A 16,828-nucleotide genomic window follows, 5' to 3' on the forward strand; every position below is an offset into this window, starting at 1 on the left:
GGCGTATAAATTCATGAGGATTGTGGGTTGGGTCAAAGAGAGCAGTCTTTTTGCCAGTGTTGGGGAATCAAGAACTGGAGGGCATTGGTTTAAGATGGGATGTAATAGGGACCTGAAGGGCAACTTTTCCACACACAGGCTGGTCAGTAAATGGAATGAGCTCCTATGGGGAGTGGTTGAGTCAGCTACATTAAAAAGGCACTTAGGCGGGTGGATGGAAAGGAAAGGTTTTGAAGGATATGGGTCAAATGGAAGGAAATGAGACAAGGGGGAGGACAACCTTGTTCATAATGTGGTGGTGAGGGGGTTACAGATCACAAGCTCAGATGGGAACTTTGGTCAGCATGGACTATTTGAGCTGAAGGGCTCGTTTCTGTGCTGTGTGAATTTGACTGTAAACCCTGGTGACTTATTTCAATGACATTAAACTTTTCTAAATGACATTATTTCTTTATAGATTATAGACTCCAGTACCTGAAGTGAAGTTAACTGGACTACAGTTACCTGCTTTTCATCTTTCACCCATCTTCAACAATGGTTTTCAACTCCACTGGGGCCTTTCTGTAACAGTGAGTTTTGACAGACTTCAATGTCTCTACTTTCTCTCCAGACTTCCTGTGAAAGCCTCCAGTGCAGGTCTTTGGGACCAAGTAATGTTTGCGTTTAGTCCCATTAGTTTTTTCCCTCGTGATGGTGATTGTTACACATTATGGCACAATATTGAAATGTCACCATCTGTGGGATGTTTGCTGCGCCAGCACTGTGAACACTAATGCAAATTACTGGAGTTAACTTCTCTGCTTTTTCCTTGTTAGTTTTAGTTTTTGTCTCATCACTGGTTCCTGGAAAAGTCCTGATCTTCTTATCTGCCTCCTTTGACCACAGAATGTTCTTTGCTGTCTGTGATCCCTCTATCTAATCGGGATCAACGTCTGCTGAGTGTTACGAACACTCTCTCCTTAAACATCTGCCACTGCTCATTACTGACCTGTCCCTGAGCCTATTTACCCCATCTGCCCCAGACAACTCCACTGTCATGTCTCTGTAATTGTCTTTATTTAGGTTGAGGACACTGGTTCTGACCTGGTGTTCACCCTCAATCTGTGGTCTGGAGATCTCCCACATTGTGATCACTTCTTCAGGGATCCTTCACCACAAGATCTCTCTGTAATCCCACCTCATTACACAGATTACATCTGAAATAGCCCGTTCATGGGTAAGATACTGCTGTAGGAAACTGTCTCTGACCATTCCACAAATTCCTCTTCCACTGTACCAGTTTGATTAGCTTAATCAATACACAGACTGAAACAAACACACAGAAAATGCTGGAGGAACTCAGCAAACAGTTGACATTTCGGGCTGAGAACCTTCATCGGGATTAGAAAGAAAGGGACAAAAGCCAGAATAAGGTGGTGGGGGAGGGGGAGGAGGACAAGTGAGGGGTGGGGAACATGTGGTTTGTGGAGGGATGATGATGTGAGGAGCTGGGTGACAGGCAGAAAAGGCAAAGAGATGGAGGGAAAGAAATCTAATAGGAGAGAATGTTGGACTATGGGATGACACGGAGGAGGTGGAAAACCAGAGAAAGTTGATGGGCAGGTCATGAGGGTGCGTGAGGAGAGGTGGCAAAAGTCAGAAGAAAAGTAGTAGTTCACTGGGGGGGGGGTGGCAACAGAGGGTAATCATTTCTTGAATTTGGAGAAATCAGTGTTCATGCCTTCGAGGTCGGAGGCTGCACAGTCAGAATATGAGGCGTTGCTCATCCAACCTGTACTCGGCCTCACTGTAGCAGGAGAGGAGGCCGTGTACGGACATGTTGGTGATGGCCCTCTGCAGGTCAGGGTTGATCATGGATATCGCACCCTAGTGTTGAAGTCGATATGTAAGTCGGGGAAGTGTGATATGTAAAGCAAGCAGTTGCCCATGCAGGGGCCCCTGCTCTCCACACAGCTGATGAATGCAAAGCAACGGCAGAGACCGATGCAGTCAGGCACCAGCGGTGTTGCAGGATTGCCAGTCTGCATTGAACACAGGACCGACAGGGAATCCAGCTCCGGATTGTTCCTCAGGGTTTACTCCCGAAGTCTTCCCATGAATGGGTCTAGCCACAGCCCAGTGGAGGTTTGAGATCAGAATTTTTCTTCCACTGGATCTGCCAAGTATGGCTGAGGAGCCTCATCTGCCCATAGCAGTTGGTTATATGATGCCAGTAAACCCATTTGCATCTTCCCCTGTCACTAGAAACAGTTTGTCAGATGTCGTAGCTAAGCCATATGTAAAGCCAGGAGCTGGACTTGGTTGACAGAGACAATCTGAGGCACACACCATTGGCAGCATTTAAATGGAAGTGGGAGCTTGTCCCATTATTACCCCACCACCAGTTAAAACAGTTGTAAGGGACCGATATGTCGGTATGTGAATGGGAAACTCAATTGGAATGGGTTGTCACCAGCAGATCGTGGTTGTTGCAGCTCACAGAGCAAAGATACTCGATGCAGCGCTACCCTAATCTGCTTCTGATTAAATCTCTCATGACAATCACAGTTCCATTCTCATCTCTCTTTGATATTTCCCCTCTTTGTGTTTTATCCCATCAGGAGGAACACCTGAGGATCTTGAGACCACTCCTCCCCGTGTCTTCTTTCCCTCCCCCTTTCACCATCACTGTCGCTACATGTAAAGTGCCGATGAAAAGTATTCACGCCCCTTGGAAGTTTTCATCTTTTATTGTTTCACAACATTGAATCACAGTGCAGTGAATTTGGCTTTTTTTTATACTGATCAACGGTAAAAAAAACTCATTTGTGTCAAAGTGAAAACAGATCTCTAAATTAATTACAGATATAAAAACATAAAACAATTGCCTGTATAAGTATTCACCCCCTTTAATATGACACACCAAATCATCACTGGTGCAGCCACTTGGTTTTAGGAGTTACATGATCAGTTTAATGGAGATCACCATGTGTAGTCAAGGTGTTTCAATTGATTGTAGTAAAAATATGTCTGTTTCTGGAAGGTCCAACTACTGGTGAGTCAGTATCCTGGGAGAAACTACACCATGAAGACAAATTAACACTCCAAGCAGCTCTGCAAAAATGTTTTGGAAAAACACATGTCAGGAGATGGATTCAAGTCACTAAATACCCTTGGAGTACAGTTATGTCACTCATCCAGAAATGGGAAGAATATGGCACAGCTGTAAATCTGCCAAGAGCAGGCCATCCTCAAAAACTGAGTGACCGTGCAAGAAGGGGACCAGTGAGAGAGGCTCCAAGTGACCTGTGACAACTCTGGAGGAGTTACAAGCTGCAGTGGCTGAGATGGGAGAGACTGTGCACACAACAACTGTTGCCCAGGTGCTTCACCAGTTGCAGCTTTTTGGGAGAGGGGTGAAGAGAAAGCCACTGAAAAATGCTCTCATGAAGCCTTGCTTGGAATTTGCCAGAAGTGACAGACCCTGAAGTCAGCTGGAAGAAGTTTCTATGGTCTGACATAAACAAAATTGCCCTTTTTGACCATCAAACTGAACACTAAGTTTGGCGGAAGCCAGTGACGGCAAACACAAAACCAAAGCTACACAGGAACGCCTTAAAACAAAGTTAATGTCCTGCAGTGGCCAAGTCAGAGTCCAGACCTCAATCTAATTGTGGCTGGACTTGAAATGGACAGTTCACACACAAACTGCATGCACTCTGACAGATCTTCAGCAGTTTTGTGAAGAAGAAGGGGAAGAATTGCAGTGTCCAGGTGTGCAAAGCTGATAGAGACCTATCCACACAGAGTCTACTATGATTATTGCCAAAGGTGCATCAACTAATTACTGACTTGAAGGAGGTGAATACTTATCCGTCAATTATTTTGTGTTTTATATTTGTAATTAAATTAGATCCCTTTTTAAAGATCTTTTCATTTCGACACCACAGTGTCTTCTCTGATGATCAGTGTTTTAAATTAAATCCACTATGATTCAACGTGGTAAAACAATAAAACATGAAAACATCCAGTGAGACTAAATACTATAGGCACTGTATCCACCCCCTCACCAGCACATTATGAACAAATCCACTCTTCTCCTTTCCATTTTGCCGATTCCGTGTGGAACATGGAACATGATGGAAGGTTGAGTTCCCAGTCCCAGTCCCAGTCCCTGTAACCATGTCCCTGCAATACCTGGTAGATCAAACATATTCGTCAAAACGCAATCTGGAATAGATGGCAACCTGCCCCTTGGCCCACAATATACGTGCTAATCATAATAATGTTGAGAATTTATAAAGTACTGGTGTGGTCTCACTTGGAGTATTGTGAGCAGTTTTGGGCCCTTTATCTTAGGAAGGATGGGCTGAAACTGGATGGGTTTCAAAGGACGTTCTCAAAATTGATTCCAGGATTAAACAGCTTGTCATATGAAGAGTGTTTAGTGGCTCTGGGCCTGTATTCACTAGAATATCAAATGGTGAAAGGCCTTGATAAATTGCATGTACAGAGGATGGGAGTATCTAAGACCAGAGGACACAGGCTCAGAATAGAGGAGGATCCTTGTAGAATGTGGAGATGAGGAATTTCTTGAGCCACAGAGTGGTGAATCTGTGGAATTCATTGCCAAAGGCAGCTATTGATCCAAGACTTCATGTATATTTATATGTAGAGGTTGATAGATTCTTGATTGGTCAGGGCATGAAGGGACACATGGAGAAGGCAGGAGATTGGGGCCGAGAGGAAAATTGGATCAGCCACAATGCCTAAGCAGGCCATGCCTTTCCAAATGTGCATAAATCCTGTACCTCAATATCCTCCCCAGTAGCTTCTCTACCACTGAAATGAGGCTGCCCTGCCTATAGAAACACAGAAAACCTACAGCACAATACAGGCCCTTCAGCCCACCAAGCTGTGCCGATCATGTCCTTACCTTAGATTACCTCAGCTTACCCATAGACCTCTATTTTTCTAAGCTCCATGGATCCATCCAGGAGTCTCTTAAAAGACCCTATTGTTTCCACCTCGACCACCGCCGCCAGGAGCCAAGTCATCGCACTCACCACTCTCTGCGTAAAAAAAAAAAAAAAAAAATCTCTTCTGCACCTTCTTCCAAGCACCTTAAAACTGTGCCCTCTCATGCTAGCCATTTCAGCCTTGGGGAAAAGCCTCTGATTATCCACACGATCAACGACTGTCATTATCTTGTACACACCTATCAGGTCACCTCTCATCCTCCGTCACTCCAAGGAGAAAAGGCCGAGTTCACTCATCCTATTCTCATAAGGCATGCTCCCCAATCCAGGCAACATCCTTGTAAATCTCCTCTGCACCCTTTCCATGGTTACCACTCCTTCCTGTAGTGAGGCGACCAGGATTGAGCACAGTACTCCAGGTGGGGTCTGACCAGGGACCTGCATATCTGCCACATTACCTCTCGGCTCTTAAGCTCAATCCCACAGTTGATGAAGGCCAATGCACCATATGCCTTCTTAACCAGAGTCCACCTGCGTAGCAGCTTTGAGTGTCTTATGGGCTTGGACCCCAAGATCCCTCTGATCCTCCACACTGCCAAGTGTCTTAACATTAATGCTATATTCTGACATCATATTTGACCTACCAAACTGAACCACCTCACACTTACATGGGTTGAACTCCATCTTCTACTTCTCAGCCCAGTTTTGCATCCTACCAATGTCCCGCTATAACTTCTGACAGTACTCCACACTATCCACAACACGTCCACCCTTGGTTTTACCAGCAAATTTACTAACCCATTCCTCCACTTCCTCATCCAGGTCATTTATAAACATCATGAAGAGTAGGGGATCCCAGAACAGATCTCTGAGGCACACCAGTGGTCACAAACTGCCATGCAGAATATGACCCATCTACAACCACTCTTTGCCTTCTGTGGGCAAGCCTGTTTCTGGATCCACAAAGGAATGTCTCCTTAGATCCCATGCCTCCTTACTTTCTCAATAAGTCTTGCATGGGGTAGCTTATCACATGCCTTGCTGAAATCCATATACATTATATCTTGGGCTCTACCTTCATCAATGTGTTTAATGAAATCCTCAAAAAATTTAATCAGGCTCGTAAGGCACGACCTGCCTTTGACAAAGCCAAGCTGACTATTCCTAATCATATTATGCCTCTCCAAATGTTCATAAATCCTGCCTCTCAGGATGTTCTCCATCAACTTACCAACCACTGAAGTAAGACTCACTGGTCTGTAATTTCCTGGGCTATCTCTACTCCCTTTCTTGAATAAGGGAACAACCTCCGCAACCCTCCAATCCTCCGGAACCTCTCCCGTTGTTATTGATGATGCAAAGATCCTCGCCATAGGCTCAGCAATCTCCTCCCTCACTTCCAGCAATAGCCAGGGTACATCCCGTCCGGTCCCAGTGACTTATCCAACTTGATGCTTTCCAAAAGCTCCAGTACATCCTTAATATCTATATGCACAAGCTTTTCAGTCACCTGCAAGTCATCCCTACAATCGCCAAGATCCTTTCCCGTAGTGAATACTGAAGCAAAGTATTCATTAAGTACCTCTGCTATCTCCTTCGGTTCCATACACACTGTTGCACTGTCACACTTGATTGGTCCCATTCTCTCTCATCTTATCCTCTTGCTCTTCACATACTTGTAGAATGCTTTAGGGTTTTCCGTAATCCTGTCTGCCAAGGCCTTCACATGGCATCTTCTGGCTCTCCTAATTTCATTCTTAAGCTTCTTCCTGCTAGCCTTTTAATCTTCTAGATTCATATCATTACCTCGTTTTTTGAACCTTTCGTAAGCTCTTCTATCTTCTTGACTGGATTTACAACTGCCTTTGTACACCACGGTTCCTGTACCCTACCGTCCTTTCCCTGTCTCATTGGAATGTACCTATGCAGAACCCCACACAAATATCCCCTGAGGATTTGCTACATTTCTTCCATACATTTCCCTGGGAACATCTGTTTCCAACTTATGCTTCCAAGTTTGCCTGAATAGCCTCATATTTCTCCTTACTCCGATTAAACGTTTCCCTAACTTGTCTGTTCCTATCCCTCCCTTATACTATGGTAAAGGAGATAGAATTGTGATCACGATGTCCAAAATGCTCTCCCACTGAGAGACCTGACACCTGACCAGGTTCATTTCCCAATACCAGATCAAATACAAGTCTCTCCTCTTGTAGGGTTATCTACATATTGTGTCATGAAACCTTCCTGAACACACCTAACAAACTCAACCCCATCTAAACTCCTCACTCTAGGGAGATGCCATTCAATATTTAGGCAAATTAAAATCTCCCACCACAACAACCCTGTTATTGTTACATCTTTGCAGAATCTGTCTCCCCACCTGCTCCTCGATGTCACTGTTACTATTGGGTGGTCGATAAAAAACACCCTGTAGATTTATTGATCCCTTCCTATTCCTAACTTCCACCCACAGAGACTCTGTAGACAACCCCTCCCTCACTTCTTCCATTTCTGCAGCCATGATACTATCCCTGATCAACAGTGTCACGCCCATACCTCTTTTGCCTCCTTCCCTGTCCTTTCTGAAACATCTAAAGCCTGGCACTTGAAGTAGCTATTCTTGCCCCTGCAACATCCAAGTCTCCGTAATGGCCACAACATCATAGCTCCAAGTGCTGATCCATGCTTTAAGCTCATCCGCATTTTTCATAATACTCCTTGCATTAAAATAGACACATCTCAAACCATCGGTCTAAGCGCGTCCCTTGTCTATCACCTGCCTATTCTCCTTTTCCAAGCTTTCTCTATCTGAGTGCCAACCTCCCTTTCCTCCGTCACTTCACTTCAGTTCCTACCCCCTACAGTGCTAGTTTAAACTCTCTCCAACAGCCTTAGTAAACCTCCCCGCCAGGATATTGGTCCCCTTGGGATTCAAGTGCAATTTGTCCTGTTTGTACAGGTCACGCCTGCCCCAAAAGAGGTCCCAAAGATCCAGAAATCTGAATCCCTGACCCCTGCTCCAATCCCTCAGCCAGGCATTTATCCTCCACCTCATTCTATTCCTGTACTCCTGAGATTACTACCTGTGAGGTCCTGCTGCTCAACTTCCTTCCAAACTCCCTGCAGTCTGTTTTCAGGACCTCCTCCCTTTTTCTACATATGTCATTGGTACCAATATGTCCCACAACCTCTGGCTGTTCTCCTACCTACTTCAGGGTATCGTGGATGTGATCAGAAACTTCCCACACCCTGGCACCTGGGAAGCAAACTACCATCCGTGTTTCTTACCTGTGTCGACAGAATCGCTTGTCCAACCGCCTAACTATAGAGTCCCCTATCACTGCTGCCATCCTCTTCCTTTCCCTGCCCTTCTGAGCCACAGGGTCAGACTCTGTGCCAGAGGCGTGGCCACTGTTGTTTCCCCAGGAAGGTTGTTCACCCCCCCAACAGTACTCAAACAGGAGTACTTATTGTTATGTGTGACAGAAACTGGGGTACTCTCTAGCAACAGGAATTCTGCAGATGCTGGAAATTCAAGCAACAAACGTAAAAGTTGCTAGTGAACGCAGCAGGCCAGGCAGCATCTCTAGGAAGAGGTGCAGTCGATGTTTCAGGCCGAGACCCTTCGTCAGGACTAACTGAAGGAAGAGTGAGTAAGGGATTTGAAAGTTGGAGGGGGAGGGGGAGATCTAAAATGATAGGAGAAGACAGGAGGGGGAGGGATGGAGCCAAGAGCTGGACAGGTGATAGGCAAAAGGGATACGAGAGGATCATGGGACAGGAGGTCCGGGAAGAAAGACAAGGAGGGTGTGGGGGGGGGTACCTAGAGGATGGGCAAGGGGTATATTCAGAGTGACAGAGTGAGAAAAAGGGGAGAGAGAGAAAGAATGTGTGTATAAAAGTAAGTAACAGATAGGGTACGAGGGGGAGGCGGGGCATTAGCGGAAGTTAGAGAAGTCGATGTTCATGCCATCAGGTTGGAGGCTACCCAGACGGAATATAAGGTGTTGTTCCTCTAACCTGAGTGTGGCTTCATCTTTAAAGTAGAGGAGGCCGTGGATAGACATGTCAGAATGGGAATGGGATGTGGAATTAAAATGTGTGGCCACTGGGAGATCCTGCTTTCTCTGGTGGACAGAGCATAGGTGTTCAGCAAAGCATCTCCCAGTCTGTGTCGGGTCTCGCCAATATACAAAAGGCCACATCGGGAGCACCGGACGCAGTATATCACCCCAGCCGACTCACAGGTGAAGTGTTGCCTCACCTGGAAGGACTGCTTGGGGCCCTGAATGGTGGTAAGGAAGGAAGTGTAAGGGCATGTTAAGCACTTGTTCCGCTTACACGAATAAGTGCCAGGAGGGAGATCAGTAGGGAGGGATGGGGGTGACGAATGGACAAAGGAGTCATGTAGGGAGCGATCCCTGTGGAATACAGGGTGGGGGGAGGGAAAGATGTGCTTAGTGTTGGGATCCCGTTGGAGGTGGTGGAAGTTACGGAGAATAATGTGTTGGACCCGGAGGCTGGTGGGGTGGTAGGTGAGCACCAGGGGAACCCTATTCCTAGTGGGGTGGTGGGAGGATGGAGTGAGAGCAGATGTACGTGAAATGGGGGAGGTGTGTCAGTATTACAGTTGAACAAAGAGAACTATGGTGCTGTGAGGGAGGAGCTGGCCAAAGTTCAGTGGAACAATATCCTAGCAGGGATGACAGTGGAAAAGCAATGGCAGTGTTTCTGGGAATAATGCGGAAGGTGCAGGATCAGTTCATTCTAAAGAGGAAGGAAGATCCTAAGGGGAGTAAGGGGAGGCCGTGGCTGACAAGGGAAGTAATGGACAGTATAAAAATAAAAGAGAAGTATAACATAGCAAAGATGAGTGGGAAGCTGGAGGATTGGGAAACTTTTAAAGAGCAACAGAAGGTAACTAAAAAGGCAATACGCGGAGAAAAAATGAGGTACGAAGATAAACTAGCCAAGAATATAAAGGAGGATAGTAAAAGCTTCTTTAGGTATGTGAAAAGGGAAAAAAAAAAATAGTTAAGACCAAAATTGGGCCCTTGAAGACAGAAACGGGTGAATTTATTATGGGGAACAAGGAAATGGCAGACGAGTTGAACAGGTACCTTGGATCTGTCTTCACTGGAGAAGACACAAACAATCTCCCAGATATAATAGTGGCCAAAGGACCTAGGGTAATGGATGAAATGAAGGAAATTTATATCTGGCAGGAAATATTGTTGGATAGACTGTTGGGTCTGAAGGCTGATAAGTCCCCGGGACCTGATGGTCTGCATCCCAGGGTACTTAAGGAGGTGGCTTTAGAAATCGTGGATGCATTGGTAATCATTTTCCAATGTTCTATAGATTCAGGATCAGTTCCTGTGGATTGGAGGGTGGCTAATGTTGTCCCTATCTTCAAGAAGGGAAGAAGAGAGAAAACAGGGAATTATAGACTAGTTAGCCTGACGTCTGTGGTGGGAAAGATGCTGGAGTCAATTATAAAAGATGAAATTACGACACATCTGGATAGCAGTAACAGGATCGGTCCGAGTCAGCATGGACATACAAAGGGGAAATCGTGTGTGACTAATCTTCTGGAATTTTTTGAGGATGTATCTATGAAAATGGACAAGGGAGATCCAGTGGATGCAGTGTACCTGGACTTTCAGAAAGCCTTTCATAAAGTCCCACAAAGGAGATTAGTGGGCAAAATTAGGGCATGTGGCATTGGGGGCAGAGTACTGACATGGATTGAAAATTGGCTGGCTGACAGAAAACAAAGAGTGGTGATTAACGGGTCCCTTTCGGAATGACAGGCAACCAGTGGGTTACCGCAGGGTTCAGTGATGGGACCACAGCTGTTTACAATATATATTAATGATTTAGATGAGGGAATTATAAGTAACATTAGCAAATTTGCCGATGACACAAAGCTGGGTGGCAGTGTGAAATGTGAGGAGGATGTTATGAGAATGCAGGGTGACTTGGACAGGCTGGTTGAGTGGGCAGATGCATGGCAGATGCAGTTTAATGTGGATAAATGTGAGGTTATCCACTTTGGTGGTAAGAACAGGAAGGCAGATTATTATCTAAATGGAGTCAAGTTAGGAAAAGGGGAAGTACAACGAGATCGAGGTGTTCTTGTACATCAGTCACTGAAAGCAAGCATGCAAGTACAGCAGGCAGTGAAGAAAGCTAATGGCATGCTGGCCTTCATAACAAGGGGAATTGAGTATAAGAGCAAAGAGGTCCTTCTGCAATTGTACAGGGTCCTGGTGAGACCAGACCTGGAATACTGTGTGCAGATTTGGTCTCCAAATTTGAGGAAGGACATTCTTGCTATTGAGGGAGCGCAGCGTAGGTTCACAAGGTTAATTCTCGGGATGGCGATGTTGAAAGATTGGAGCGACTGGGCTTGTATACTCTGGAATTTAGAACGCTGAAAGGGGATCTTATTGAAACATATAAGATTATTAAGGGATTGGACACGCTGGAGGCAGGAAGCACGTTCCTGCTGATGGGTGAGTCCAGAACCAGAGGCCACAGTTTAAGAATAAGGGGTAGGCCATTTAGACCGGAGTTGAGTGGTGGATATATGGAATGCCTGCCCCAGAAGACTGTGGAGGCCAAGTCTCTGGATGCTTTCAAGAAAGAGATGGATAGAGTTCTTAACAATAGCGGAATCAAAGGTTATGGGGGTAAGGCAGGAACTGGATACTGATTGTGGATGATCAGCCATGATCACAGTGAATGGCGGTGCTGGCTCGACGGGTCGAATGGCCTACTCCTGCACCTATTGTCTATTGTATGTTCCTGCTCGTTTAAACCCTTCCGTGCAGCTGGAGGGAATCTCCCCGTAAACATATTGTCTCCCCTCCACCTTGGACCCGTCTCCCCTTCATTTCGAGAGTCCAATGATCCTTGTACCTGAAGCCCCCACCCACCCCACACCAGCTCCTCAGCCACACCTTTACCTGGGCTTTCGAAGGCGCCAGAAGCGCGGTCTATATATCTGGTTATGTATCCTGTTCCTGTATGTGACCGGTCTTTCATTTCCCTGGGGACTCAGAGGAACAAATGTTCTAATGAATCAATCCTCTCATCACTGGAAGTGACTGCACCCTCGCCCACCAACTGCTGTGTGTGAGGGCGCTCGCACTGGTCATGGAGCCGGGAGGGACAGACCGAGGTCCTCCGGGATTTGTAGAATGGAAAAGCACTTCCTATAATTTAAAGCAGGAGAATCAGCAAAAACCCAGAAACCGTTCAGTACGTACGTGGTGTGTGAGGGAGTTTTGTTTTTCGCTGGAGCGCTTTGTGTCAGATGAATCGTTGGAAATTGGCGGTTGTGGTAAAGTGAAGGCGGAGCTGGACGATGAGAGGCCGCTCTCGGCTCTGTCCGTCACTCTGACTCTGTCTCCTCCCCTCCCCGCCTCTGTCTCTCTGCGCGTTTCTCGGGCAGGTCGGGGCGCTGTGTATAAAAGGAGACAGCAGCAGGCAGTTTGTCAGTGAGCAGCGACCTGAGTGAAGCAGCATCATGTCTGGCAGAGGGAAAGGAGGCAAAGGACTGGGCAAAGGCGGAGCCAAGCGGCACCGTAAAGTGCTCCGTGATAACATCCAGGGCATCACCAAACCGGCCATCCGCCGTCTGGCTCGCCGTGGCGGCGTCAAGCGGATCTCGGGTCTGATCTACGAGGAGACCCGCGGGGTGCTGAAGGTTTTCCTGGAGAATGTGATTCGGGATGCGGTCACCTACACTGAACACGCCAAGCGCAAGACGGTGACTGCCATGGATGTGGTGTACGCTCTGAAACGCCAGGGCCGCACTCTCTATGGCTTCGGCGGCTGAAAAACTCCCACTTCCTCCCGAGCACGAAACAAAGGCTCTTTTAAGAGCCACCCACCGCCTCACTGACGGAGCCGTATCCACACACAAAATTTTGATTATTTTTTATCGATACATTCATCTGAGTTACATTTGCAACAGATTAATCGGTTCCGCTTGAAATCAACCTGCGAACCTACCTTTCCAGTCCGTGATTACAATAAAATCTCTGAATTCATTAAGGTCGATCTTAATCCTTTTATCCGTCTCGGACAGAAATAAGTTCACTCGTTTAGAGAAACGATTCCGTAATTATGCATTTAAATCTTAACTGAGGGATTTAGATATTAAATAAAAGTGAAATTGTATAATCCGTGATAGAATTAATTGCAAATAAAAATAATCAGGCAGTTGCTGGCTGCTCTGAAATTGGCGGGCGATTTGAACTGTATCCCGCGCTAATCACATTGCATTCTGATTGGATGACCTCCGACCGCCAGTTAAGAGTTTCTCATTTGGCCCTTAATTGTTATTCGCCATCAGCCTGCATGAAATGAGTCAACCAATCGCAGAAACTAGATCCTTTAATAGACACCTGATGACGAGCCAATAAGAGGCGATGGGACAGTCCTTCTCAAACAGTATATAGTTACGTCCCTGAACCCGTTCCGTCTATATTGTTCCTGTATTTCAGCCTGTGTTCTCGGCTCTGAAGGAGAATGGCCCGCACCAAGCAGACAGCGCGTAAATCGACCGGAGGGAAAGCTCCTCGTAAACAGTTAGCAACCAAAGCGGCGCGGAAGAGCGCTCCAGCCACCGGCGGAGTGAAGAAGCCTCATCGCTACCGGCCTGGCACCGTGGCTCTGCGGGAGATCCGGCGCTACCAGAAATCCACCGAGCTGCTCATCCGCAAACTTCCCTTTCAGCGCCTGGTGCGGGAAATCGCTCAGGACTTCAAAACCGATCTGCGCTTCCAGAGCTCTGCCGTCATGGCCCTGCAGGAGGCTAGCGAGGCTTACCTGGTCGGGCTGTTTGAGGACACCAACCTGTGCGCCATCCACGCCAAGCGAGTCACCATCATGCCCAAGGACATCCAGTTGGCCCGCCGCATTCGCGGGGAGCGCGCCTAAACCCGGCCTCCACACCAAGCACAAGAAAAGGCTCTTTTAAGAGCCACTACCACAGCAAAGGAAAGGGCTGTCGCTTGCTGATCTGTGTATTATTGTAGTGGCGATCTGCCCTCCTGATGGGGTTATTTGGTTTTGCACTAACTGACCGCGATCATCAGCTGTTCTGTGCCGTCAGGTTGATTCAGCGAGGGAAAGGAGATGAACGCGCTCCCTCCCCGTCAGGGTCTCACCTGGCCCTTCATTTCTCCCACAAACCTGGCATGTACAGCTGCTGCGGCTGTTACCGTTTTGTTTGCTTTGGACATGCCCGGCTGTCTTTGCAGTGGGAGCATGTGGTCGCGCTGGGAACAGAGGGGGATTTCCTGGAGCGGTGATCCCAGGCAATAGTGGTTATTGTTTTTTTTTTAATTTGCTTTCCCTCTCTTGTACATATTTGATGTTGGTGTTTTGTGTGAATAAATTTATGTAGTTTTGTGGCTGGTAACTGAATGAAGGTCAGTCGGCAATGTCACGGGGTAGTTTATCATATATCTTCCCCCTGCAGTCCATCCCCAGAGACAGATCCCTCTCTCAAGACGCCCCCTCCCCTCTCACATGGGTTTCAGCAGTTCCCAATCAACTCAGCAGAATCGGGCTTTGGGGTGTGAGGCGCGTAATCTCCGCTGGAGTCAGTGTCTCAGTCACTCTCTCCCGGCATGGGAGAAGGGACTGGGTTTACACCTACATCACATGTCTCTCAATCTCAATCTCTCTCTCTCACACACACACACCCTGAGTGAAACTGTGTTTCACTTCAAATCTGGGACGTCACGGCGGCACCGAATGTCAGCGAAGTACCGGGAATATCGGGTTTTATGGGAGAAGTTCCCCCGGAAAACTAAGTCGGACCCGCAGCGGGAATCACAATATTTATGATCAGCTCTTTTCTGAGATGTGGGTGGCTCTGAGAAGAGCCGTTGGGTTCAAACACTCACAAATGGTGTATTCTCGATTTACTTTTTGACTGCTGTCTTCTTGGGCTTCGGCGCCGCTTTCTTGGCCGCTGATTTCTTCACTGAGACTTTCTTAGCCGCTGGTTTCTTCGCTGCCGCTTTCTTGGCCGCAGGTTTCTTCGCTGCCGCTTTCTTGGCCGCTGGTTTCTTCGCTGCCGCTTTCTTGGCCGCAGGTTTCTTCGCTGCCGCTTTCTTGGCTGCTGGTTTCTTCGCTGCCGCTTGCTTAGCCGCTGGTTTCTTGGCGCCAGACTTCTTGCTGGAAGATTTCTTTACCGATGGCTTGTACGCTTTCTTCACTGTTTTCACGGCACTTTTTCCTTGACCGGATTTAAAGGATCCCGAAAGACCTGCGCCCTTGGTCTGAACCAAGGAGCCGCTTTCCACTCTTTTCCTGATGCACATCCTGATCTGGGCGCGACGTTTCTCCACATCGACACCACTGCTGGTCAAAGCCTTCATGATGGCCACAGCGGACATCCCCTTCCTATCGCGACAACCCGCCACAATCTTATCGATTTGTTCGCCCAGCTTGGGACCGGCTGGTTTGCTCCGGGCGGCCGCCTTCTTCTTGGGACTCTTCTTTGCGGCGGCGGGTGCGGCTGGAGGAGCCGTTTCGGCGGGTGCTGTCTCGGTCATGTCGGCAACTCTGGAAAATCCTTCTCACAATCAGACTGAATGAGAAATGAAGCGAAAGGCGGCGGCACAGAGCAATTTAAAGGCAGTGAGCGGACGGGGCGGAGACATCCTCCAGTCAGATCCCGGAGACTTCATTTTTCTGTGTTTCTCTCTCCTCAAAAACTCTCCGATTCCAATTAAAATTGAACATTCCGGAGACTCGGACTGGCCCCTGTCCGTCATTGAGGCCGCAAAGTTCGCTGGAAATAAAGTTTATTCACGATTAAAGGCAGCTCTTTCTATTTTAACCCGTTTCATTATTGCGCTGCCCGCGATCTCTCTCCCGATCAGTGACCTGTTCTCTGCTTTTGGACTGTAATACTTAAAGTAACGAAAACTTTGCGGTTTATTCCAGCTTCGGGACTGAGTGGGAGAGTGAGGCGATTCCGTAACAGAGAATTTTTTTTCATTTTGTTTATCAGACGCTGGGAAATCCTACGATATGTTCGGACTCACAAACACAGCAACAGTAGTCTAAACCGCCCGCCCCTTTTACACACTCTCTCTGACATAATGCTCCCAGCAACACACACAGAAAATGCTGGTGAACGCAGCAGGCCAGGCAGCATCTATAGGAAGAGGTACAGTCGACGTTTCGGGCCGGGACCCTTCGTCAGGACTCTGGTGCTAAATGTGGCCTGACTTGCTGGGTTCCTCCAGCATTTTGGCCATCAAAATTAAACGACAGTTTCCATGTCATATAACACTGATAAATCTGATTCTGATCCCAAGGAATAGAGGACAAAGGACATTGTCTGGCCAAATTCTCTGTGAAACTGAGAACCTCAGGTTCGGGAAACATCATTGGAAATCTTTTCCGCACTCTCCCTAGTTTAACCCCGTTTCCTATAACGGTGACGAGAACTGTACACAAATCAGCAAGTGTGGCCTCCGGTCACTTACACAACTCTATCATAATGTCCGAACTGATATACTCAATCCCCTGACTAATGAAGACCAGCATGTTACGTTCTGCATCACCCTGTCTACCAGTGATATCTCTTTCAATGACCCGTGTGTGCACTTTACCCCTAAATCTCTCCAGTCCATTCCACTCCCTAATGACCGATCGTTCACAGTGTAAGTTGATTTAGGCCAGTTAGAAGAGTGGGCTGAAAGAACGCAGATGGAGTTTAATGTTCATAAATGTGAGGTGCTATATTTTGTTTGGACTAATCAAAATATGACATACATGGTAAATAGTAGATCATTGAAGAATGCAGTAGAACAGAGGGATCGAGAAATAAT

The 16,828-nt window shown here is 47.2% G+C and overlaps 2 protein-coding genes and 1 pseudogene across 2 annotated transcripts; 2 read left to right on the plus strand and 1 right to left on the minus strand.

Annotated features, from left to right (window-relative positions):
• The first annotated feature begins 12,495 nt into the window (after positions 1-12,495).
• Positions 12,496-12,807, plus strand: LOC140189195 (histone H4). Its single transcript, XM_072245888.1, has one exon. The coding sequence runs from the start codon at positions 12,496-12,498 to the stop codon at positions 12,805-12,807; it is 312 nt and encodes a 103-aa protein (XP_072101989.1).
• Positions 12,808-13,381: 574 nt separating this feature from the next.
• On the plus strand, positions 13,382-13,913 carry LOC140189060 (histone H3-like; annotated as a pseudogene).
• Positions 13,914-14,905: 992 nt separating this feature from the next.
• On the minus strand, positions 14,906-15,559 carry LOC140188953 (histone H1-like). Its single transcript, XM_072245614.1, has one exon. It carries the CDS (start codon positions 15,539-15,541, stop codon positions 14,906-14,908), a length of 636 nt encoding a protein of 211 aa, XP_072101715.1. The 5' UTR covers positions 15,542-15,559.
• Between the last annotated feature and the right edge of the window lie 1,269 nt (positions 15,560-16,828).

Source organism: Mobula birostris, chromosome 28, assembly GCF_030028105.1.
Source record: "Mobula birostris isolate sMobBir1 chromosome 28, sMobBir1.hap1, whole genome shotgun sequence".
Lineage (NCBI taxonomy): Eukaryota > Metazoa > Chordata > Chondrichthyes > Myliobatiformes > Myliobatidae > Mobula > Mobula birostris.

Excerpts from the sequence above, each read along its gene's own strand:
- LOC140189195 (XM_072245888.1), top strand. The coding sequence starts at position 12,496 with ATGTCTGGCAGAGGGAAAGGAGGCAAAGGACTGGGCAAAGGCGGAGCC.
- LOC140188953 (XM_072245614.1), bottom strand. The coding sequence starts at position 15,541 with ATGACCGAGACAGCACCCGCCGAAACGGCTCCTCCAGCCGCACCCGCC.